The sequence below is a fragment of the Tauraco erythrolophus genome, chromosome 3 (genome assembly GCF_009769465.1).
Source record: "Tauraco erythrolophus isolate bTauEry1 chromosome 3, bTauEry1.pri, whole genome shotgun sequence".
NCBI classification, from domain to species: domain Eukaryota; kingdom Metazoa; phylum Chordata; class Aves; order Musophagiformes; family Musophagidae; genus Tauraco; species Tauraco erythrolophus.
The window spans coordinates 36,157,175-36,182,936 of NC_141467.1; the positions used below are offsets into that span (position 1 = coordinate 36,157,175).

Consider the following 25,762-nt stretch of genomic DNA (forward strand, 5'->3'; position numbering starts at 1 on the left):
AATAATACAATAAAGAAGTTGTAGTACTGAGGTGAGCATAATTCAAAGAATCCTCTTCAAATGCCGTTAAAAAAAATCAGAGCACAAGACCTTAGATCTTTTAAGAGAAATTTGAAATGTCAGATACAGGAAGCATAAATGCCATAATGATGAGGAAGGGGTGTAAGAAGCACAACTTTCAGGCATTCTGAAAGAGAGCAAATACTGCCATTATGACTAAAGCAATCCTTTCATATCTGAGTTTTGTGTTATATTGTACATGGCGCTCTGCTTTCAGAGGCCATTAAAGAGTTAGATCTCAAATGACGATACTGGGAAAAGGAAGGGAAATGTTACATTTATTTTTAATAACTTACTTAAAGAATTGTTCGAACCATATATAATAGGTGAGAAAAGGGCTCAAAAGACAGAATCAGAGAATATCACCATCTTACTGCTCAGATAAAGTAACTTGTGCTGGACCTGGGCAAGAGAACTTGTTTTCATTTCTATAATACATACAAATCATATCAATGACAGCATATTTTTTACCCGTTCATGTAGAAAATATAAGACGCTCTATTTGCAGTCAGTGTTTCCAAAGACAGATCTACTGACCCATCATTGCTTTTAAGTTTAAGGTTATATGAAGAAGACTCGTATTGCATAATTACATTTTCATATGATTGCTTTTTTGCTTTGGATTTGCTACCATCTTTATTCTCTACCTTTGTTTACAATGAGAATTGGCCCCCTAGTTGGTTTAAAACTGTAGGGTAGTTGTTATAAGAATAGCCTACAACAACCTGTAATCCATTTTATACAACTTCTTATTACTTCCTTTAAAATTGTTATATTTACTTTTTACACATTGTAAATGTGGATGGTGCTTTTTTGTAATACTCACCTGGATGCAGTTTCTTCTCCAAAGAGTCGGCTACCAATGTGTTCCAACCTAAATATAAGTTGCAGGTTCAAAGCTGACCCTAAGTTACCATGAAAATTAGAAAATGAGATGCAAGTCTAAGGGAGAGAGATAAGAGGTGGGCAAAAAAAGAATAGAGTTGAGGTTGCTCAAAGATAAAAAGGAATAACATTTCACTACCCACCATGGTAGGCTTTAAATTGCTGATGTGTTCTACATGATCCTTCTCAGAGATGAACTTTTCAGCTTATTTGTTTTTATCTTACATTTTATTACTGGCACTGGATTATGGATCTTTTCAGTCATCTTAATTAAACAAGATCATGGTTATCGATGCCAATGTGACTTTGTCAAAGGTTTTTTTTCCTGTATATACAAAACCAGAGAGGATGCACATAGCCTTACAGTAGAGTTGGAAATGGAGAGAGGAGGATGAGTGAACTCAAGCTGATCACTAAATCTTCCAGTTCCATTATTTTAAAGGGCATTTCAAACCACTGAAGCATACTGTCGTCCTGGAGCAATGCAGAATGACTGAGGTATATTCTGTGGTGAGAAGGAAGAAATGAATAGGATAAGGAAGAAAACACATTCCTTTGGATCTCTCCTGGGCTTCACACTTTTCTGAGCTAGTTAGAAGTGGTAAAGTTCAGTCCAGTGTTCCCTCTCCCCCAGATCCTGAAGGAGTGATCCCAGGGCAGCTGCGGTTCATGTGCTCAGAGTAGGAGCTGCTTATTGTTCTCAGTACAAAACTGTAGCTCGGGCATGTACAGTGAGAGAACCTTGGAAGTCTGCAGTGAGGTTTGACAGAAGCGTATCAGTAAGTGTCATACGATGGCATTCGACACAAAGTGATTGGTTTTCATGCTAATGTGTTGGTTAATGGCTGTTTCAAAAATCTGCATGAACTGATAGGAAAGGCGTGAAGTTCTAAATGCACAAAAAAGGTGGAAAATTGCATGGCACCAGCAAAGACATTATAAAAGACTCATGCTGTTCTAAACACCGAGTGCTTCTAGCCCACTCTTTTCTCCCAAACCTTCCAAAAGCTCCCAGCTGTGAGCCCTTTGAGTGAAAGTCTAAAGTCTAAATTAAAATAAAGATGTTAAATTTATGTTTTGAAATCAATTTTAAAAAGATTACATGGCCACTAAAAAATGGTAAAAACTCTTATTATGTGGGCAGCTAAGTGCAACTACTGACCCCCTCCCAAGAGTTTTTCTTCTTATTTATTGTTAATGCCTGCCATCCTTTTCTGACTCTTTCCACTGCCCTCATTATCTATTCTTTTTTGTATTTTGATCTAACTGAATTACTGTTTACCTTGCTTTGAAATTTGTGTTCATCTGTTTTTAAAGTCTCGCGGACATCTTAGGTATTAGAGAATACATATTAATAATATTTTGAAGTCCTGCAGTGGCACAATAGCAGATTTATGTGTTGATATCTTATTGTTTCAGACAGTCTCATGTAAACAGAATGTTTTTCCACGGTCACCAAATCACCAAGAGACTAGCCTTAAATCAGTTTTTGTGGGAAACCTGCACATAGTGAGAAAATTTAGCAGCGTAGACAGTTGATAAATTGACCGCGTAATTACCCGTCAGTATCAAGTATGATCTGTTTATAAAAGCCATGTACTAAAAATAAGATTTGGCCAAGTTCCTTGGCATTTCTCTGTAGTAATCCTAAAGGTCACTGCTGTGGAAATGTGACTTCACTGTCCCTAAACAATCTGGTCTGTTTATAACAGTTTTTGGTGATTTTTTTAGTATTCTAAAGGTATGTCAGCTATATCTTCAGCTTGCAAAGATCATTCTGGAAAAAAAAAATATTCCACACAGTGGACATTGCAAATGCCTGTATTCTGTGCAAAAGGGGCCAAGGTAGGGTGCCGACTCAGTGCTTGGGATTTAAACACACCTAGAGTGTCTCTGACATCATTTGGATTGGAGAAGAGAGCTCTTCAGCCTGTTCATGGATCCTGTGAGCCAGTCAGCTTTAAAGAGGTGCATTTAATGGACCCAGAGTCTCCAACATTTTTCATAGAGTGTTGTGCAGGCAGAAGCAAAGGCTTGGAAAGAAAGAGGTGATCTATGGCAATGTGAACTTCCTGCAGAAAGCCTGCGAAAGACCTTTGAACCATCTGCAGGTCTTTTATCTGCTGTAAGAATTAGGGAAAGCTCTTTTTTAAAACAATTTTCATATTGACAAGTGCAACTGACCTTTGAAGCAACTACTGAGTCAATACATGGCTCTAGATGTATTCAGAAGCTTTCTTCTTCCCCCTAACTTAGTAGAGCAAAACTAGAAACAGAGTGGTCATTTGAATAATGCGTGGGGGTTTAGAATCATAGAATAGGTTTGGGTTGGAACAGTTTAAAGATCATCTAGTTCCAACTCCTGCCATACATCAGGTTGCTCAAAAGCCTCATCCAGCCTGGCCTCAAACACTTCCAGGGATGGGGCAGCCACAACTTCTTTGGGCAACCTGTTCAGTGTCCTCTCCCCCTCAGAGTCAAGAATTTCTTCCTCAGATCTGTTAGAAATTTCCCCCTCTTTCAGTTTAAATCTGTTGCCCCTTGTCCTATCACTACATGCCCTTGTAAAAAGTCCATCTCACCTTTCTTGTAGGCCCCCTTCAGGTACTGGGAGGCTGCTATGGAGACCTCCGTGGAGCCTTCTCCAGGCTGAACAACCCCAACTCTCTCAGCCTGTCTTCATAGGAGAGGTTGCTTCAGCCCTCGGATCATCTTTGTGGCCCTCCTATGGACTGCTCCAACAGCTCCATGTCTTTCTTCTGTTGGGGCCCCAGAGCTGAAGTCAGTACTCCAGGTGGGGTCTCAGGAGAGCAAAGTAGAGGGGCAGAATCACCTCCCTGGACTTGCTGGCTATGCTTCTTTGGATGCAGCTCAGGATACAGTTGGATACATTGGTGGCTCTGTTTAAGCTTCTCAACAACTGTCACCCCCAGTCCTTCTGCTCAGGGCTGTTCTCAATCCGTTCTGGTAATGATACATACAATTAAAGTTTGATATTAGTATGTACACTTAACTAGAATTGTTTTATATAGTCATCTCCACTATTGATTAAACAAGCTACTGAGGTGTACATTTTAGTATCAGGACATGAGATACTCATCTGTGTTTCAGTAACATAGTGTGTTTTCCCATTTATGAATGTATAACGTGATACATCAGATCCACTTGTATACTTTTTTTTGTCATTCTTGTAGCTGTAATGTCGAATTATATAAAAGCAATATAGTCAATATTCACTTAAGCATTAATAAAAAGTTTCCAGTTCTGTAGTTTATTAAGAATTTCTAACATTCTTATATGAGGGACAAACACCAAAATATTATTTCCTATCTGAAGAAAGTCCTCCTTCCATTTTTTTTCATGCATCTTAAAGAAGCTGTTAAACAGTTACCTAATGTTTTAAAGACATACTGGCTATAACTGTTGATTGAAGAGCTAGTTAGGATGAAGGTGATAAAAATCCTGTTTCAAGTAAGTAACCTAAGCATATTTTATTGCAGGGAGTATCCCAAAGTAACTGGAAGTTTTGCATACTATCCTGCTTTGTCATAGGCTGAGTAATAGCAGAGCATAATGCAATTTAAGAATGAATTCCGGATTTTGCCATGTTTAAGACATTCCAGAGCTTATCAGTTGCAAATAGAAATAGTCGGAAAGCATATGGCATCTGTTGCTACCACATCTGCATGTGAGTACCGGGAAAATACAAAACTAAGGGAGGAGCCTGGGTGTAAAACCTTTTTTTCCCCACCTATAGCAGATGGTCAGAGTTTCTAATTTAAAATTTTCTTGGAGATTGGCATGCTGCCATCTGTCTCCACAGCTGCACAGTGCAATACTCTGTCACCTCTCTTATAAAATGTTTCTTGAGAGTAAATTTAATGCCTAGCAAAGTGTTGAATTTACAGCTGCTAGGAGCAGAATACAATATGTAAGAGTTGGCCATGGGGCCCTACTAATTTCCCTCACCTGGTTACAAGTAAGGTTGTGTTTTTGTGAAACTATTCTGAACAGCATTAGAGTTGCAAGGAAGATGTTTCCAGTTATTTGTTTTCACAGGGCCTTCAGTAATCCTGTGTACAAAGAATCGATCAGCAGCATCAGTGGAGATCTTGCACAAAGAACTTGACTGAGATTATGGAAAACATTCATAATCATTATCATTGCAAGAATACCGTTCTCTGTAAGTTCTTTCTTTGTCTCAGCTCTGTCAGAGTCTAACATTGAAGACATTAGTGCTTGAGCACATCAGAGTCAGTTTTAATGTTAAATGCCTTCGCAAGTGTTCATCCCAAATATCTGCATAGATATTCAACTGGAGATGGAGACCCACCTCTGCAGAGCTGCCAAAATAGTTTTCAGAAGTAGCACTGAACGAGTACTTGTGGCATGGGAAATACTTTTCTCTCTGGCGAAGGCAAGTCAGACTCACCCAGATAGATGATGGATAGCAGGCACTGTTAACTTGAATTAGATTTGAAAATTCGGTTCTAGATGATGATCTTCCCTATCCCGTGACAAAAATCTGAAATCGTCAAGTTTGATCTGTAGTCTATACGTTTTGCAATGGCGTGGAGGTTATGCATGCATGGAATTTACTTCTTTTAGAAATTTGCAGGTAAGTTTGGCTTAGTGTGAAACTTAGAAATCAAGTTTACTGATCAGAACTTAGGTTTATGACAGGTTTACTGTTTCCAGATATTGCAAAGCTTTCAAAACCTTTGTTATCCTCGTCACCTTCAGATGACAAGCGACTTGCTGGCATTTGGGAAAATGTCAGTTGGATGCTCTGGATCCAGCAGATTTCTCCCCATGTTCAGTCAGCCTTGAGCTAAGCTTGTATTTGAGGCTTGCAGGGAGTGGTGTCTCTTACAGTTTATCTGGAGAATGGATCGGCTCCTGGAAAACTCAGGTGCCTGGAAAGAGGAGGTGGGGGGAGATGAGGTGTCTGTTAGAAAACTGGTGCTGGGTGCACAGGGATGACCACTGCTCCGTCAGAGGAAACCACGCAGGCGAGAGCTGCTCGACAGCGGGAGAGGTTGCAGAACTGAGTTCCTTTTCCTTGCACCCTTGCAAAGACAGTGTCCTTTCTGAAAAATGCTATCTATGCTTGATTCGAGCCCACCTTATCCTCTTCTTATTTGTCTTTTTTTCCACTCTACCTCACCCTCCCTGGGGCAAAAAACACCACAAAAGCATGTTTAGACTCCTCCATCTTCCCGTGTGTTGCTGCTCAAGAACCAACCCTGTACAACGCTGTGTTTCTTGAATAAACGAGAGTTTTTCCCAGCAGGGCTATGAGACACGTTTCAGAGTTTGCACAGCGCTGTCTGCATTAAGCTCTATCACAGTGGCACAGTTTGAATTCTGAGCAGCCATTATCAGCTATTTGAATACAGCAAATGAGTCCTACAAGCTGCATTAATACATCAACATAGCTCTGTAGTTACACTAGTAGCCTTAGCGAGTCAGCATTCATTTTTCTCCTCACTTTTTAATTGACCGACATGTACTCCCGAAGTCTTTTGTGTCTGTGCCATTTTTGGTGATCATTTCTCTTAAATCTGTTTTCTATTTCTATTAAATCTGTTTTCTATCATAATGATTTTTCTATTAAAGGGAAGGTGATGAGGCTGAGGAGAGATAACCTTGTAGCAAAAACAATTGGACAGGGACAAGTTCTGTTGTGGCATCCTGCCTCGGCCTTGTGGTTGTGGCCTTGGATAGATCATTTTATCTCTCTGTACCCCTTCATCCTCATTCAGTGAAATGAACATGATAATATCTAATTTTTATCACCGTTTATATGACTTCTTTGCTTATGCTATAAGTCATGGACTGGCTCTCATCCGTGTCTTTCAGAAGGGAGATCTGATCTTCACTGCAGCCTCTAGGTATTGCAATATTTCATATAGCTGTTAACGATAATGACTGGAAGTGATGAGTAATGTTTCAAATTTAAGCTATTTAGAGGCCACGTTTTAGATTTCTGCTATCAAATCATCTTGCAGACAGCAGCATTTTCTCCTTAGAGAGTGAATAATTAAGAGTAGATTAATACACTGTGACAACTTTTTGTCAGATATTTTCTGCTGCTTTTAAGAGAAGATTTCAAATAGAGGAATAAACAGTGTCTTAAAATACTTCTCCACACTGTAGTTCTACACATTTGTCTCTAATAGAAGGAATAGAGTGGAAGGCCTGGTCAAGTTAATTGCTATTTGTATAAAAATCAGGTCCTCAAAAAATTGCTTGTGTCCTTGATCCTCCAAGCACTTAAAGACATTCTTAATCTTACACACTATCAGTTCCTTTTAGTTTATTTAGATTGCACAGATGCTCAAGGTTAAGTCTCTGTCCAGGCACTTATAGGATTGGAGCCTCAGATTATGTATGCTAAATGGCAAAACATCACTTCAAATAGAGCTGTTCCTCATCAAAAACTATTTTGTAGCAAATAGTATTTTTCTGGAAAAGCCACCTGTTTTTCATGGTTTTGTAGCTGAGAAATGAAAGGACTTTGCCATCCAGATAGTTTTCTTCTTCTTCTGTCTTTTTAAGTCTAAAAGAAAAATGTTGGGATAATGGGAAGGTGGAAGGGGAGAAGAGTAACATCAGAGCCATATTGAACACTGAAATTATTATTATTGAAAATATCAGGTTTGGAATGTATGTCTATATATTTATTTCACAGTTAAAAATATTTCTAATTTTTCCCATGAAACACCAATTTTTGGCAATCATTTATGATCATCTGTGTAATATGCAGAGTATGTATAATAACCTGAGTTGTGCTGTATAATCTACGTCACTACTGTGTTGGTTTATCCCCAAAGGTCCATGAAAATGTATCAGTTTCCTGTAGCGTTTTCCATTATCCTTGGTAGATTTTTTAGTTTTTTAAAAAGTCACTTTTAACTTATTTTAGAGCTTTGAAAATAAGTTACAAGAAAGTGGCTACCAGAGGGACAATGCATCCTTAAGTGTATTAGTTGACAACCTGGGAGGCTGTTCCCCAGCTGTGAACACAATTGCCTGTGGAGCTTTGATGGATCAAGACTCCGCTGCTCCTTAAACATCTCTCTGACGCTGAAACCACAAGAAAAATAAGGGAAAGGGAAGGTGGTGAGGTTAACGTAGCCTTTATAGTTGGCTTTGATTTCCCAGTCGCCCCAAATGTCTTTAAAGTAAGGTAAAACAAACAGAAAGACCTTAAGCAACTTCCATAACTTTCCTTAGAGGAAAGTTGTAAATCCACGTACAGAGCCCGAGTCTCTCCGCATTAGGACTTCCAGAGCGGTGAAGTCAGCCACGGTTGACATGACCTTGCGAGCCAAGAAAACGCGTGGGCTTTGTGGTAAACGGACACAGCTCTGATGTGCTCAAGCTTCTGCTGACTTCAGCTCTTGTTTCAACACCACCACAAAAACTCATGATCAGCCCTTTTATTGCTTCCCTTACCATCGCTCACAGAAGGCAAAGGCTCCTGTTCCTGACAGCAGCATGGAGAGCTCTGAAGGCAGCGATCGGGGAGGGGAGATGACTGAAATGGCATAGAAAGGCCATGTCGTCTTTGCGTCAAAGCGCTGTTCACAACCAGGGCCTGTTTCTCTTCTGCTGCAGAAGAAATTGAAGTGAGGAGCAGACCACAGAAGGAGCTGGGCTTTAGCTCCATGGCTAGGTTATATCCATTAACCATCCGTCCCCCGCCTGTAAACAAACAATGTAATTCTGGAGGCTCAACAAGACGTAACACCTCTCTTTCAGCCCTTAATCTGGCAAGCTGTTCCCTAGGCTAAAGCACATGCCAGGAATGGAATCAGAATTTGGCAAGAATCAACTAGAGTTATGTATGTCGCCTAGAGATCAAAGAAGGAATTCCCTGTAATGTCTATGGAAGCTGATTAGTTGTTTTGGCATTGGTTTTTACCACTGTTGTACTCTGCTTTGGCCTTCAGGTTCTTCAGGAGTGTAAATGAGAACTCTGTTGTTTGGGAGTGTTGAACAGCTTGTCATTCCTCTACAGGCTCGGGGAAGTAGAGGAATGCGTGGCCAGCAGGTCGAGGGAGGTGATTCTCCCCCCTCTACTCTGCCCTTGTGAGACCTCACTTGGAGTATTGCGTCCAGTTCTGGAAGTCCCCAACATAAGAAGGACATGGACCAGTTGGAGAGGGTCCAGAGGAGGGCCACGAAGATGATAAGAGGGCTGGAGCACCTTTCCTATGAGGACAGGCTGAAAGAGGTTGGGGCTGTTCAGCCTGGAGAAGAGGAGGCTCCGGGGTGACCTTATAGCGGGTCTTCCAGTACCTGAAGGGGGCCTACAAGAAAGATGGGGAGAGGCTATTCAGGAGGGCCTGTTGTGATAGGACAAGGGGTAATGGTTTTAAAATAGAGGGAGGTAGATTCAGGTTGGATATTAGGAAAAAATTTTTTACCATGAGAGTTGTAGAACACTGGAACAGGTTGCCCAGAGAGGTGGTGGATGCTCCATCCCTGGAGACGTTCAAGGCCCGGTTGGATGAGGCCCTGAGCAACCTGATCTAGTTGGAGATATCCCTGTTCCTTGCAGGGGGGTTGGACTAGATGGCCTTTGAAGGTCCCTTCCAGCCCTAACGATTCTATTGATTCTATGATTCTAAGTAACTATCGGATTTACTTTATGAACAGGACTAAAGAGTTTCACCTTGGTTTATAATTGACATAGAAAGATTTCTTCAGGATGAAGATTCATTGGCCAAAGCTATAACTTTCGTGGGAGGCAGTACGCTTGCCTGTTTGTTCCTACATGGTCATGATGCTAGAAAGCAAGTGAAACTCCTCAATTTGGGGGCCAGAGGAGAGGCGAGAGATAACACTCTTAGCAAGTTATTTGGAAATGTTTTGGATATTTGACCATCTACTCTGCAGACTGAGAGGCAGAGCAAGTAGGCATTAAGGGAACAAGGACAAATAACATTTTCCCACTGACTGTAATTGCACATGCTGCCACAACTGTCAGGAATTAACAGTATAATTTATGCAAAAGAAAAAATTCATAGGAGTCCCGCTAGTTGAAAAGGGCTGGTGAAGCGTAAGAGCACGGTTCTTTAGGTTACCTACCAGAATGCATCCATTTGTATAGGCATTAACATTCGACAGCACAAGTTACCCAGTATCCTAAAAAGTCCATGGGTTTAGAAGGGTTTACATGATCCAAGTCCAAATTTCCCGTTCTCAGTATGCAAGGACCTAACAGTGACATGAGCAGAAAACAGTCAACAACCACTTATTTGCATGTGTTTGTGAAAAGAACCACGTTGCATTGTGTTGTGATTTGTGATGAGCCTTGTTTCGATGTACCTTCCCTCGACTCCCCCATTAGCATGGCTTTGGGCCCCTCTTCTCCAGCAGCCACTGAGTTTTTCATGAACTTGTAGAAGCTCATTGTCCCAGGCCTCTACCGCTGTTAGATTTGGCTGGAATTGCCCAGGAACGCAAAAGTATTGGAAGAAACCAACAGAGACACATTTGGAGAGCCGCTGCTCTTGCACAGCCTTGGTTTCCTTAGAAACTAAAGATTGATAATAAGTGTTGTAATCAGTTTTGCTGTAAATATGCTACGTGAGCGTGTTTGTTTTCTAATATTTTATTTTAATTTTATGTAAAAATATGCAATGACATACTAACTTCTTTATAACAGCCTTGCATAATCACATTCAGTAATTGTTTCTGTAGTGAGACAGATTCTGCTTGGTAAACAAGTTTTCAAGGCAGTGTCCTGGACAGCTAGTAGCAGAAAAAGCACACCAGACCTGCGTCCTGAAGGCCGGATGCTGTTCCGCCTAACTGTGATACAAAAGTGTTTATGAGACAGAAATAATTTCAAGTTCTCGCTGCATCTTTCCCTGTCTCCAACCAGTTGCACAGCTAGTCGATTTGCACCATTGCTGAAATACTCATCTACAGATTATACATAATTTCTGAAATATTGTCAAAGCTTTTAATATAACAAAAAAGTGCCTCAACTTTCTCTGCAATACTTTTTTTTTTTTTTTTTTTGCATGAGGAAAACAGAAATGCACCATGGGCTGAATCCAATATTTTGACAGAACTGTCATCCAAATACTCATCACTATGACACTTTCCTTACTTTTTTCGCACTGAATAGAGTTAGTCTGAGGCACACTGGTAATGTGAATAATTGCAGTGTGGGAGACTCTCAGGTTCAAAGCCAATCTTGTTACCCTTGCTGTGTGAGTGCTAGTTGTTAAAATTTGCTGTGGTTTCCTATTGTGTGCAAGATACTAATTACTTTAGCAGCACGTATGCATTGTGTTTTTCTCTGTTTTAAAAGGAGACTATAGCGACTAGGAATGTGAAAGTATAATCGTCCTGGGTAAATTGGATGTCACTGAAGCAATCAAATGTTAACACAGTCTTGTAAAGTAGTTTTAGGGAAATATTTCAAGCTTTTTTCACTCAGCATTCTCAAGAGCCAAAGTACAGCTTTTTTTCTCTGCACAATTGAGAGTTAAATATTGCATCAAGATACAGCAAAACAGGTCTTACTAGTCCTATATTACTGCTTAAGATTGTTTTGAAAACAGCAGATTTGCCATCAGCCACTCAAGGCATCCATTAATTGACCAATTGAAAAAAATGTCTGGAAGCATCTTAATTCCATTAGATACAGTTGTCTTTATTTAGGGTAAATTCATTTAACGATTTTGTTTCTTTTTGGTTTTGCTTTTTTTTTTCATATAACCACTAGGCTGTTCCATTGAATTGGTTCCTTCTGATGCAAGTGTGAAAGAAAATGATACCGTATCACAGAAAGACATTTTAAAGGAGTTTTAACTGTTTTAATTATTTAAAACTTACATTGTTTTTGACTGTCCAGTGTATGTATTTTCATTTTCCTCTTTTTCTTCTCCGATTGCTTTTTTATAACCACTCTTTTCCTCATTCTTCTCTTACCACTCTTCACCCTTTACACCTTATTAATTTCTTATAAATTGTTTCTTGATAAAATGTCACCTCAGATCAGTGACAACAGCCATCTTCAAAGAGGATGTGCGGTGTCTGAATGGCATCCTCCTTACCCCTGAATCATTTCCCAGTAGAGTTGGCTTATTGTCTGTTTTCTTTTCTGGAAAACATACTTTTTTCTATGAACAAGATAGTATGATCCATTCTGTCTTGCTTTGACTTATCTGATACAAGCAAGTTTTATTTATTTGGACAAGTAATTATTAATTTTGGCTGAGAGGCTTGTCTGCTCTCTTCTCCTCCCTCATAACCTCAAACAATTTCTAAGAAGAAATTTGACAAACTCTGCAATAGAAATTATCATAATTTTCATAATCCGCAACTACTGAAACAGATGGGGACAGCAAAATGATATGGATAACTTAATGTAGAAACTGTTATTAATTACCAAATAAATGGTATTTTCAGGTTTTATCAATGATACATACTTGTTTTGGAAAGTTGTGGTTCTGAAACCACCATGATCTTTAAGGTCCCTTCCAACCCAAACCATTCTGTGATTCTATATTTTAGTAATACTTTGTGCTTGAACCGATGAAGCAAGAAACATTTGCTCCTTTGGCTGGCAGTGCTAAAGCCAGGAATCCTCTTCAACCAAGAGATGGTGTAGTGGAGGGTGTCCCTGCCCGTGGCAGGGGGCTTGGAACTTGATGATCTTTGAGGTCCCTTCCAACCCAAACCGTTCTATGATTCTATAGGCAGCAGTGGCTGCTCACTCCACTTTCTGCTAGGATGACTTATGTTTCGGTGAAACACTTTATCAACATGAGATGTAAGAAAGGCAGGAGTAAATACTGGGTGTTTTCTTCAAATGGCATCAGTGGCAGATGTCAAAGAAATTGATGCAAAGCCTGGGGGCATCCTTTCCTCTAGAACTCTTTGTGTACATGTACATGTCCGAGGAATATGTGCTGGCTTGTTTTAAAATAAACCATTTTCATCATGCAGGCACAAAGCAGGTGGAACAACACTTCACTCTCAGCGTTTAGCATATATTGGGTGAGTTTGGCTGTTAGTTTTGCTTTTTGCTACAGAAACAGAGTATAGAAGTTGCGGTAAGAGATGTCAGGTTAGCACTGGTGGATGTGGCACACTGAAGCTAGTGGAAGATAAAATATCCTTCTGTGTCCACCGCGCAAACAATCTTTGCTTCCCATCTCCTGCAAAGAACCGAGATGTGCGTGTGTGTCACATGGGTGTTCCTCTTTCAGATTTCTTCTGTACAAACTAGAAGTCCAACATATGGTTTAACTATCTTAAAAGAAGCCACAAGGTCTCCAGGAAAAAGGCTATTCTTAGCTAATCTCACTGCTGGGGTAGTGTGATGCCAGAAAGGGGAGCTTGGCAGGTGCTTGGTCATTGCTTCTTCAGTCGCTTTGCAAATGGACCCTGCTATTTCAGAGTTTTTTTCCCCTTAAACTTCTTATTTCAACTTGCAAAGCAGAAACATACTGTTTCTTGAATGTTGCTCTGATGTTTGAAGGGGGCAGAGGAAATGTAGCGGATGAGCTGCAAAGAAAGATTGGTTAAGGAGGGAAACTGCTGTAGTAGATGTAGTAGGAACCAGTGGGGAGTTGAAGACCTGCAATGAAATACATAGAAAGAAGTTCTGTAGCACATGGCTGTAACTTGCATTTATCTGTGAGATCTGTACCCAGTGGCTGAAGTGAGGAATAACTTACGCTGCCTCACTTTGAACACATGTGCCAGCACTTTGCCAGTGTCAGAACAAGTAGATCACACACGGAGACTCCCAAATTTGCCTCCTGTCTGCAGCCTGTGTGTAACAGCTCTGTAAGTGTTTGAACGACTCACTGCAGGAATGGCTGTACTGGGTGCACTTTGAAAGAGCAATGGGACAGGGCCGAGCTTGTAGATTAAGACACTTAAATGTTGATGTGTACATGTAAGCTAAGTGTCTGAGCCGATGTCAAAGTCACTGTAGGTGATGGAAATCTAAAGTGACTTAAGCTAGTACTGGCTGGGATGCTCGTATGTCTGCATGGGGCTGATGGGATCTATGGGAGAGCTGTGCGGTTTTCTTCTGAGCCAGCAGCTGAAGGTGAGCAGAGCTGTCCCAGGGGCATCCAAAATACTCCCTGGAGAACCTTTTTTGCAGTTATTTTATTTACTTATGATGTGACTCAAACTCACCTTCATGGTTCAAGTGGGCAGGCTGTGCTTGGGAACAACTGGGGACAGGTCTGTCTCTGGGTATCATCTTTGTTGTAGGGCAAAGGGTTGACTGGCAGGTGAAGTTTTATTCAAGAGTTAGATTTAAGACACAGGTTATGAACATACTTGCCACATGAGCAACTCAGCTTTATAGTCCTTAAGGGAAAGATTTTCTTTTGTTTTTTTTTCTCCATTAAGTTTTCCAATCATTTCTAAATAATTTGCCAAAAGCAGAATGATTTGCCAAAACAAAAAAAAAGCCGATGATTGCCAAAGCCAATCCAGAGTCATAAGACTGACTCCCAAAATTGAGTAGGTTATAGATTTTCTTATCGGATTTTGACTCTCTTCTGTAGTCCTGAGAGCTCATCCAGTTATAATGCCACTATCTCCAGTGTACTTTATGGGCTCTAATATCTCTCAGATGGCATAATTTATCCTCTGAGCCCTTTGCCAATCCAATGTTGACCCACTTCAGTTGTTCTTACAATTTTGGGAGTCCTTTTAACCTGTAGAGTAGCAGACCCTTTATGAACTTTCCTGTATCTCTGTCTGTGTGTTTGTATATGACCTCCATGAGTGGTCATACATCCTAATTTGATGCTTGGCTTCACAAAGAACAAACTGTTTGGAGGACAAAAAAGCAGCAATGAGGTGCCCCACGCTGCCTTGCCCTTTTCCCTCTAATGAGAATGGTGCAAACTGCTCCCTCTTGTACCAAACCCATACGGCAAGAGGAAAAGGGATGAGTGGTCCCGGCACCTCTCCTGGTTGGGGTCTCACCATAGGAAACAGAAAGCAGGCAGACAGACAGGCAGAGGGTTTTTCCCAGGCACAGACAAAATATTCGAGGGCCAAAGCTGGCAGCACTGTTGCTAAACCCTCCCAACTCACTTCCATGTGGGAAAGGTATTTTTTTGGTTCCTTGTATCCGTTCATTATGCTATGTACTGTTGCCAACCCCAGGAGAAACACGAGTTTTGAAAAAACAAATTGCTTACGAAGTTAGCAGATTTGCCCATCTTAGATTTTATTTTATTCTCAAGGTGTCCAAATGAATCCAGCGTGTTTGATGTACTTAAACCTACAAATTTGATTTCATCTTCAGGTTCAGCATTTTGACACCTGTAATTTAGCTTATAACAAGATTCATGCCTCAGAGCAATGCATTGTGAGGTCACAGGCAAAAAGCCAATCTTCAACTACTTGTATCAAGCTGTACTTCAGATTCTCTGAAAGGAGTCAAAATGGAGAAGGCTTTCCTCATTTTTAGTGATGTATCAAATTATCACAAGCTGAATTCATTTCAAAAGAGGGGGAAAAAAATCCCCAAAAGACCTTGATGTGGGTCTTTGCATCCAAATTCCTGCAAGCAGCGCTGTGCTGGTCAGCCCTTACCTCACCAGGAAGTGTACTGGCTGCACAGATACTAGCAAATCATTTTTAATACCTCATTTCATGTCTTTAGAGATTAATTTTATCATAAATTTGGAAGCCTGATTTAATTGCGCTAATTATATTTTCTCCTGGGAGTTGATGGATTGCTTCTAACCGTCTTCTTGCTGTACGTAATGAATCACACTGAGGTTTTCTCTTATTTATACCTGCTAAAAGTCTAGGAAATTAGTTGCGACAGACATGTAAGAAATTACCCTAAACCATTTGCTGCATGTTCTTACTCCTTTCATAGATCTGTTCTCACATATGACTGTAATGATTCCGTTCTTCTGGAATAATTGCAGAAACTCCATTTTAATGCTCTCTCTATGGGGAATCCACTGAAAAGAGCGTATTTCAGACATGCAAGATATCTATGGTTCCTCTTCACATCGCTCTATTAACATCCATCCTCATCTATTCATTTTTGAACCGAATGCCGTGGATGTGGAAGTCATTATGGCCACCACAGTCCCTGGTACTTGTGATTCCATCAGATGTGATCGTGCGCATGTCGGAGGCTTGATTTCTTGGCTGCTGGAATTTGCCACTGAATGAAAGCAGGCATTTGGTGACATCCTGTCATAGAATAAAGTTCATCTATCACATTCAAGTGCCAATCACCAGGATATCTTGTCTTTTGTACGGTTTTGGAAAATCATGCTGGCTCCTGGTCTCTGAATGACGTTGCCTGCTCAGCGTTCATGTCATGCGAAAAAGCTTATAATCAGTATTTACCATTTGGAAAAAAGACAGTCCGCTCCTAAAATTAAGTAACATTAAAACGATGTGCTTTCGGTCATGTTAATTCCTCTAGTGGATTTTTAAAAAAAAAAAAAGCCTCGGTTTCTTGGGGTGAGAGAGACTCACAAGGGCTGATTCCCCATCCCTATCTTCACGTCTCCTGTTAGAGTTCTGTTCTGAAATCTTTCCCTTTCTTGCTGGCTTTTGCAGCCAGAGCAATAGCTATATTAGGAGCAAGTACTCCTCCTTGATGCTGAACTGCTAGCTGGGGACTGTTTCCAACCCCCGCTGCGTCCTTCCCCTCCCATGCAGAAAAGCAAGGTCCCGTGCCTGCCGCTGTGGCTCCATCCTGGGCAGTCGTGCACCTCTTCACGCTGGTGGACACTGAGGTTGGGGGAAAGTCTGTGCTACACTGCCTGGGCAGCCGGACATTGTGTAGAGCCCCGGGATTTCAAACGCGAGTTGCAGATGCCGAGGGGTTTCTTCGCTGATGGGGGGTACCAGGTAGGATGCTGCAAAGCGCCGAGTCCAGCAAGCTCAGTTGAGAGTTAAGAAGGGGGGACCCACATCTCTTTAGCTGATGGAAACAGGATTTTGAAAGCTGTTCACAATGTAATTTGTCTGTCTGGTTACTCCCTTGTATAAACTGCATTTTCTCAAATGGGATATCACCTAAAGGTGGATCCTCCTTTCAGATCTGACAATCGTTTCCCCTTAATTAATCTTGATAGTTTGTTCATCTTTGCGGAACAGATTTTCACGCGAGGAGAAAGAAAGGCACGTTTCCTTCAGAAGCAAGTTATGAACGCACTAAATTGAAAAGCTGCGTTGTTCCGTCACATTAACTCGGGTCCTACAACGCAGCTGTCACGCTTGATAAATGGTGACATTAAGAGTAACATCAGAGAATACATGCTCAGGGTTGGGATGGCAACCAGGACACCTAAATACCCGTGTTACACACATTGCCCTCCTCATGTATGCCTTCAGAAATGATGGACGTATAGGGAAAAAAGAAATCAGTATTTTTTTCAATTTTTCATCACAGTTGACAAAATATGCAGATTATAATGACCTTCTGTTGCGTTATAATCCTGTAACTTTAGTCCTATGGAAAAATACATGATTATGCTATATTAAATATAGAAGTATATGACACCTAGCATAATTCATCACACAAATTATTATATTTATATATTTGTTTATATAAACCATGTGTGTGGGTGTGTAATGTTACATAAACCCACAGGAGCGGTTTTCCAAGGTGTCTGTCACTGTCATACCGAAGTGCTGACACTGCTGCGAGCAGTGAGGTGACTGCCTATTTAAGACTGCAAGTGGCAGTAAGCATTATTTTCTTCTGCTTTTGACCTACCTTTCCCTGTTTCTGAATGGCTGGTATTCAATGCTTTCTTGAAGCCAGTTATCTGGATACAGCTTGCTTATTAAAGTCACAAATGTTATTTTAAATCACACTGTTGTCGATTAGTTTCTTAACGAGTCACATTACTATAGGAGCCAAAGCACGGGCAGCTTCGAAAGGCAGATATCCTTTGATATCAGTGCAGCCTTAAACAGTGGTAGGGGATTTTTCCAGAGCCCTTGGTGTTATTTTCACCTTTTCGTTGCAATTGATAGTAACAGCACCATTCCCCACAGCCTGGGGAGGTCGTGTTCAGGCTAACACTGACCAATACCATTATCCCACTGGTGCCTTCTTTTGCTCACTCTTCTATATAGTTGAAATCCAATACTTATTTCAAAAGGGTATATTTATTTTCCTTCCAAACTACCCTTGGATGCAATGCCCAAAAAGACTTGAAGCTGTTTGAGCAACCTTTTGTGTTGGAGCTCATGCCTGTGCAGTTGATGCATACAGCCCCTGGTTTCCCTCTTGTCGGCTGGACCTCTGCTGCAAGCTTATGGAGGCAGGAGCTGTGTTAGTGCTCCATATTTTAATGCAGCAGCCAAGACAGAGGGCTCTGGTTCATTACTCTGGCTCCTACAGTGCAAGCAAATTATAACAGTTTAAGCACACTTCAGTTTATTTTTAGTCTGAAGGATAACAGCGTGGGCAAGGCAGAGAGTGGAAAACGGAGCAGAGAAAATCTGATGGTTTAGCTTTTCTTCTTCTTCTTCAAGACCTTTGTGGCGAGTCAGGCAAAAAGAGGTGGTGGGAGGTGAGAAACATGGGCTATGGCTGGTGTAAATGTTCTGGCTCCTGCTAGGTGCAACTTCTGCGGAAGAAGGTTTTGTACTGGGGCATCCCCGGCAGCGGGGACATGGGAGGGAATTTGGGCAGTGTGAACACGCGCCTGCCCTGCATCTGTTTGGTGGTGAAGTAGTGCTTAGCTGCAGCCGCTGTGCCAGCCAGGCAAAGCTGCTCCTGGGGAGCAGGACGGAGCCAAGGCAGGGCAACCTGGAGCTTTGTCCTTTAATTTCCATGTGGGGGTAAGGCAGCAGGGGTGCTCAGTGAGTTTGAAGACAAGACAGTCCCCAAAATTACTCATCTTACAATTTTTTCTATCTTCTTTGTCTTTTTTTTTTGCAGAGTTAAATGTAAGGGAATCCGACGTCAGAGTGTGTGATGAATCGTCCTGTAAATACGGAGGAGTGTGCAAGGAAGAGGGTGATGGCTTGAAATGTGCGTGTCAGTTCCAGGTAAGGGCTGCTCACCTTTTTGTTTGCCATTTCTGACCAATCTTTCAGGTGTACTGAAGTATTTATAGAACCACCACTTCAAAAATTTCATTCATCATGAGGCATAAATAGTCTACCCATAGGCTCCTTTTTTAAACGGCACTGATTGGGACGGTATGTGACTGAACTTCACCAGGGTGTGCTCAGGGAGCAAGAGGAGAGTGTGGCGTCACGTTTGCTCCCCGCGTGGTTTTGGTAAGTCGGGCGGCAGCGCAGAGCGATGCAGGGAAGAACAGAGGGCCACCACGTGCGACCGGCAGGAGCAGAGGTGGGGAGCGACGGGTGACACCCGCTCTCTGCTTCCCCACCGTGCCACATCCTGCCCCGAGACCCAAGATGGGCGGGGAAGTGTCCTGGAGCAGAGCGTCCAAGCGTTGTCATGCACACCAGATGAAGCTTTATCATTTAATTGCAGTACTTATTATGGATTGCTTACTCTAATACCCAGTATTTGGAGGATTCTTCCCCACTGTGCTGGTACATAAAACCCTGGAAGATCATAAGGCATTTTGAAAATCAGATAATAACAGGATCACCAGTGCTCATAAAGTTTATGAATGAAACTAGTGAATTAGTCCCACACAGGGAAAAAAAAAAGTATGGAAATTTGACTTTAAAAAATCATCTGAACTTTTTAAAAGTAGTAAACGGCGAGTTCAATTTGTTTCATTTTTTTTTTAGCCTTTAGTTTACAGTTTTTATAATATCGTGGATATCCTTCCTTCCCTCCCACCCCTCACTTTTAGATAAAAGGCAATACTGAATTTCTTACTTTTTACAATTTATAGCTAGGACAAACGTATCAAATATTATGAGACTCCTGGTAAAACTACAAGAGGTGGCAGTGTTATCAACCAACCCTGGAGTGGGCTATCCTTCAGTGTTTAAAAATAATCTTGTGTTCTGTTTCCAATAAATAATAAATCAAGGGGAACCAGAATAGCAACAGCGTCTGTGTGTGTGATCTTACACTAGTTTTGGATTCCAGTGTTTCAGAGCTGGCTCTTGATGTGGTGTTTTTCAGGTGGGTATCTATGCTGAGGGCATCCTGCAGCTTACGTCCCATAACAATGGGATCCAACTGCCTTTTAAAGGGAGAAATTCCTAGGAGAAGAGGTTTATTCATTCACCTTCACTCTAGCTGTAGCTTTCTATTATGAAAAATAATAAAATCAAAACCCAGTAATGCTTAAAAAAAAAAAAAAAGGAAAAGAGATTCAACTCTAGGCTAAGCAAAGGTTTCATTTATTTTCTGTATGTACTAAATTTTTTCACTTCTTAATATCCAGGTCATGAGGACTGAAAAAGAAACCAGCCCATGTGATAAGCTGATATGTTTTCTCGAAGAACTCATTTTTAAAACCAGTATTATTTTTAGGCTAATTGTACATTTACCTGTACTTCTTGAAAAATAAATCCTGTACTCCAAGGCAAGAAGTCTAAGGATGAGAAAAGGTGTTGTATTTTTTCAGACATAGGAGGTTGAATTCTTCCTGTAACTCTCAACCATAATTATTCAGCTGCAACTAGCACCACCGCAGAGGGGCACGGCTATCGCAGCCGCCCTGGAACTGAGGCCAAGGCTGGCACAAACCATCCCTCAGATTCAGGAAAACACAAAGAGATGTCAGCTCCCTTCCAGGCATCACCACTCCTTCCTCCTCCTCTTTATCTGCCACCGCTCCTGACCTGGCAGCATTTCTTAACTGTTTGATGTTGTAAAACTTTAAATATTAATGAGTCGTAGCTTTTCCTCCTAAGATCCCCTTTGGAAGAGATGACTGGCTGCCAAATTTCAGTGTTGACACTGAAACAGCTATCGTGCCATCACAGCAAGAGTTCTGCTGGCCACGACCTCTCTGAACACCTTGTAGGCTTTCTCTGTCTTGCCAAGTCATCTAACATAAAGCGAGATACCAAGGTTTGATTCCCCAGAAATCAAATTTACAAATTAGACTGCAGGAGATGTTCTGAAGGATTCAGTTTGCTCTGCTTGCAGTGACCTTAATGATATCCTGACCTTCCACAGGACGAGTCAGGAAAAAGGATAGCTTCCCTTTTATTATAATAGAGGTGAGGGATAACACATGTTCACCAAAATTTTGGAAAGGTCTTTTGCTATAATTTGGATGACATTTTACAAAACCTAAATTAAAACTGATCAACACCTAGTGAGTGTGTTATGGACGGGCGTGGGGAGGTGAAAGCGAGCTGGCATGGGCTCTCTTTCAATCTGGATAAAAAGGCTTCACAACAAATGGTGTAATAAGATAGCTGCTTAATAAGACAGAAAGGAAAAAGATTGTAGATAGCGACTGAAGCTTACATCTTTGGCTTTGGAGAACTTCTGGCTGCACTGTACCAAATCGCTTAAGGCTTACCAAACTGTGAAAAAGAATCACTTTGCCTACCATTTTGTATCCTCAGGACAGAAACCTGCAACTTTAAAACATCACACAGCAACTTTAAGATTGAATAGAGAATTATCTATTAGAAAGTATTGTTCCTCTCAAGAGTCACCTGTTTAATTATTCCCTGGAAGTAACTGTGCGGTATGAGATGTGACAGGACTGGCGGTTCTGGTTGAATGTCTGAGCGCTACTCACTATGGGAAAGTGTTACAGAACTGTTAGAAATAATTTTCAGAGCTGGCAGCATGATTTATTTCTATCCATGCGTGTTTAGTTTATTCTCAGTTGGCCATCTATGGCAGGAACAAAGGAGGAAGGATAATTCCCTTCAAAGTTATGTTTTAAAAATTGAGTATTTTGAGGTTTGTGTATGCCAAAGCACAAAGAAACTGTTGTGGCAGAGACTGGCGTTTGAAATTTGGAGGCAGTCCTTTTGGGGCAGTTCAGCTTAACTAATGCTGTTATTTCTGTGTGAACTCTCACTGGTTGAACTATACCAGTTTAATCCTACACTTTATACAGTTAAGTAATTTGGTGGCTAGTCTGTGTCTTTCTTTATTGCTTTTTGTTGTTTGGGGTTTTTTTGCCTTAGAGTTTTAAAGATGCAAAAGGTGTTTGGAATTACAGTTACCATTGCAGCCCCAAACGGGGCAATGTCTCCTTTTCCACGCAGCGAAGTGGGGTTTGGATCTCCAGTTCAGCAGGGAGCAGTGCAGCACTCACAGGGATTAGGCAGATTGGTGGTCTCAGTGGGTTTCCCAGTGTTTTAATACACTTTATACACACAAGGCGTACATAATCCATCTTGCTTAGAATGTAAGAAAATAGCAAAATACAGGCTGCTCCTGCCAAAGCTGTTCTGAATGATAAATTTTCCTTTCTTCCTTTCTTTTTATTAAATGTACCAATGCTACTGACCTTAAGCTCAAAATTTTTCAGTATAGTAATACAGCAGCATTATTATTTGTTGACCAAGTAAAACAGACTCATGATGCTCATGAATTTAATGGGGATGGTGATTGTTTTCCACCTCCCCTGAAAGATCCCTCTATGATCAAAAAATTAGCAAATCTTCCCTTAAGCACTGTTTACCTTAAATTTTCCATTTCTCAGTTTCGTCCTACTGTGTCTAGTCATACATTGTTGTGTTATCTTGAAGAAGTTTTCTCCTTTCTCAGTGTGTTTATCCTTCAAATACTTCTAGATGCTTATCATATTCCCTCTAGCCATTACTGAGTCCCACTATAGTTATTTCGCTCTTTTAATCTTTCCTACTGAATTCCTTTGTTTAGCCCATGCAGATTTGGACTATTATTTCAGTGATCTGAAAGGAATACATACACTGATATTGAGAAACTAATATATTTTAAATCTTCCTTTAGTGAACAGGCTTATAAGTTACTGCTAATAATTCATATTTACACAATTTTTTACTGTACGTTAATATGCAGTTGAGATTAATCACATTATTTTGTATGACTGAGTTACTTTGTAATTTCTTTTTCAGTGTCACACAAACTATATACCTGTTTGTGGATCAAATGGAGACACTTACCAAAACGAATGCTTCCTCAGGAGAGCTGCTTGCAAACATCAGAAAGAGATAACAGTGGTATCAAGAGGACCTTGTTATTCTGGTATGTAAAACATCACTTTGTGTCACAGTGAATGATGTTATATGGTTAGCTCTTTAGTTTTCCCCTTAATTTCAGAGATTTTAATTTTCGTGCTTTTCCTAGAATGAGATAATGTGGAAACCCCCAGTCCTCTTTAGTGATGGAATGTAGAAAGGAAATCTGATATATTTTCTGATATGCTAACAGGTTAATAAGTAAATGCATAAACATTAAAAGTAATAATACTTTATCTGAGAAAATAGTTTGTGAATGCTTCTGTTGTATGTATAGAGGAGCCTTGATATTCATCGATATGCATACAACAAATTTGGAGCAGACTCCAAATCAGTCATTGCTTTAGGACTAATTTTTTGGATGTACAGAAGTAGTGTGATCTCCAGCAAGTGACACTGATCGTTCTGACCGCCACTCTGCCTATAACCAAGGCATCATCTTTCACTAATTTCGCTTTGGGTTGTTATATTGAAGGAATGCACAACTCTTGCAAAATCATTGTACCTCACATGTCTATGGGACTGCCCTTTTCTGTCTTTCCACACAGATTTTCCACACGCTTAAAATAACATGGGACAGGTTTTCACTGTCTTGAATATTACAACATGCTCTTGGACACAGGAACTTTAGCCACCAGAGGTCTTCTGAACCTCTGGACAGATTCAAAGCTGGTGAGACCAGATGCACAGCTAGGTTTCTTAGAATTAAATTAAATGACTCAATACCATCAACAACTGCATTCTTTGATACATAAATAACTCACACACAAAAATGAAGTTGTGTGACATCCATCATCTTTTGATACACAGTAATTACTCAGAATAACCTAAGCGAGGTTACGTCTATATGGCAGCAAAAAGCATGACTATGGGTCAGGTGCATGCTCCTAGCTAGCTTTATGTTGCCTAGTCTGGTTATCAGTGACAATTTAGAGGTAGCAGCCTGGAACTCACTGATAGCTGCAACATCTCATCTGGAAATTGGGGTCAATATATGGGCAGTGTACCTAGGCCAAGTCCTTGCTGCTGCCAGTCCCGGAGTTATCTCATTTAAATGCAGTGTGGTTGTGTTTTACACGAGCTGCTCTAATGCCTTTGACTGCAGCACAGACCTATGCTGAGATTTGGAGTTGTTTACTAAGGTCCAAAACAATCTATGATGTTGGTCCTAATACTGAAGGAAACCTGCGGTTTGTACCCAGCTCAGCTGCATAATTCCAGCATACCTCAGGCAGAAGTCTGAATCTACTTTCTTTCCCAATCTCCCACCTGTACATTATCTCCAGATGCTGCAGAAATTGGAAAAAAATGCATTACAGTTTAGGAGCACTCACATATTCCTATAACAACACCCAGGAAGCATGAAGGTTTGAATTGAGGGTGTGTAAGTAAATATTTTTTTTTTAAATTTCATGCCCAAATTATTTTAAGAAACGGACTCACAGCTGGGAAGTTTTTTTCTCTCACTAAAACAAAATACTAGGATAATATTTTGGAAACAACGAAGAAAAGTGTTTATTTTTATATGTGTTCTACTCTACTAAAAAAAAATAGAAATTTCAAAACGAAAAATTGATTCTTCTCAGCCTCAGGTTGCTGGCAGCTAATTACTACATTACTCAACTAGTCTGAGATTTTTTTTCAACCTTCCTCTCCATTTCTTTAAGTCCTACATAAAACCCAGGAAACACAGCATAATTTTTAGCACTTAGGGTAATAGATCAAAACATGTGCTGAGACACAATTGACCAGAAAGTACTGAAAACACATTTCTGAAACTGAGGATGTGGTTCAGACTGCGTTTACACTGGTGCAATGTAAGGTGCTTCGGCGAAGCTCTACCAGAACAGTACCTGTGGCTCCCCTAGTGTCTGATGAACTCTGCTTGGCGTGAGAATATTGGATGACAAAAGCCATCACCTGGAACCTCTCCATGCCCTGCCTGAGATCATGGGTCATTGAGAAGTCAGTATATTTGTACTCTTGATCTGTAACATATATGTATGGAGAATCAATTGCCCAAATTAAAAAATCCTTTCTAGACTCCCATTAATTTTTACTGAGTGCCTCCGAATTTGCTATGAAAATGCTTTGTTCTGGAACATCATTGGGAGCTAAGTAGACAATCTCTGGTTTCCTATCAGAATTTCAGTTTTTCGAAGCAAAGCTTTGTCCTGGTGGGACGCACTCGAGATGAGAGGGCGAAATTTCTCCATAGTGTTGTAAAAACTATTTAATATTTAACGCACGTCGGACTTCTGAATCTCATACAAGGATTAAACACTTCCCATTTGCTAGGGATTGATACCTTCTGAAGCTACGACACTGGAACAGACTACACTGAGTGATTTAGTCAGACCTATTTCTTGGCAGGTAACATTTTGATTAAATTTTTACAGTCATGGGTGATTTAACAGCATAATTTCCTTTGTCCGAGTGCTGACAGAGTTGCAAGAGCCTAAAATAAGCAACATTAAAAAAAAGAGTCAATCATAGGTGCTTTAGGAATGAACAAAATGCAAGTTTTAACATTAAAAATGGTGGTTTAGAGAAATGTAGGAAAATATATAGCTGCAGTTTTCAGGCTGTATATACAGGTTTTAACATTGCCAAAGTCCATTTTTCAATGAAGGGACACTGGTGTGGTTTTTTTCAAATATCTGGGTTTACAGAAGTGTTTCTATGCCTAATA

At 40.6% G+C, this 25,762-nt stretch overlaps 1 protein-coding gene across 1 annotated transcript in view; it reads left to right on the forward strand.

Moving 5' to 3' along the window:
- The window catches only part of TMEFF1 (transmembrane protein with EGF like and two follistatin like domains 1), a 125,460-nt gene that overhangs the window by 58,244 nt on the left and 41,454 nt on the right, over nt 1–25,762 (forward strand). Inside the window, exons 2-3 of the mRNA XM_086609151.1 lie at nt 18,881–18,990; nt 22,948–23,077. Coding sequence (XP_086465277.1) covers nt 18,881–18,990; nt 22,948–23,077 — 240 coding nt within the window. The remainder of the gene's footprint in view (nt 1–18,880; nt 18,991–22,947; nt 23,078–25,762) is intronic.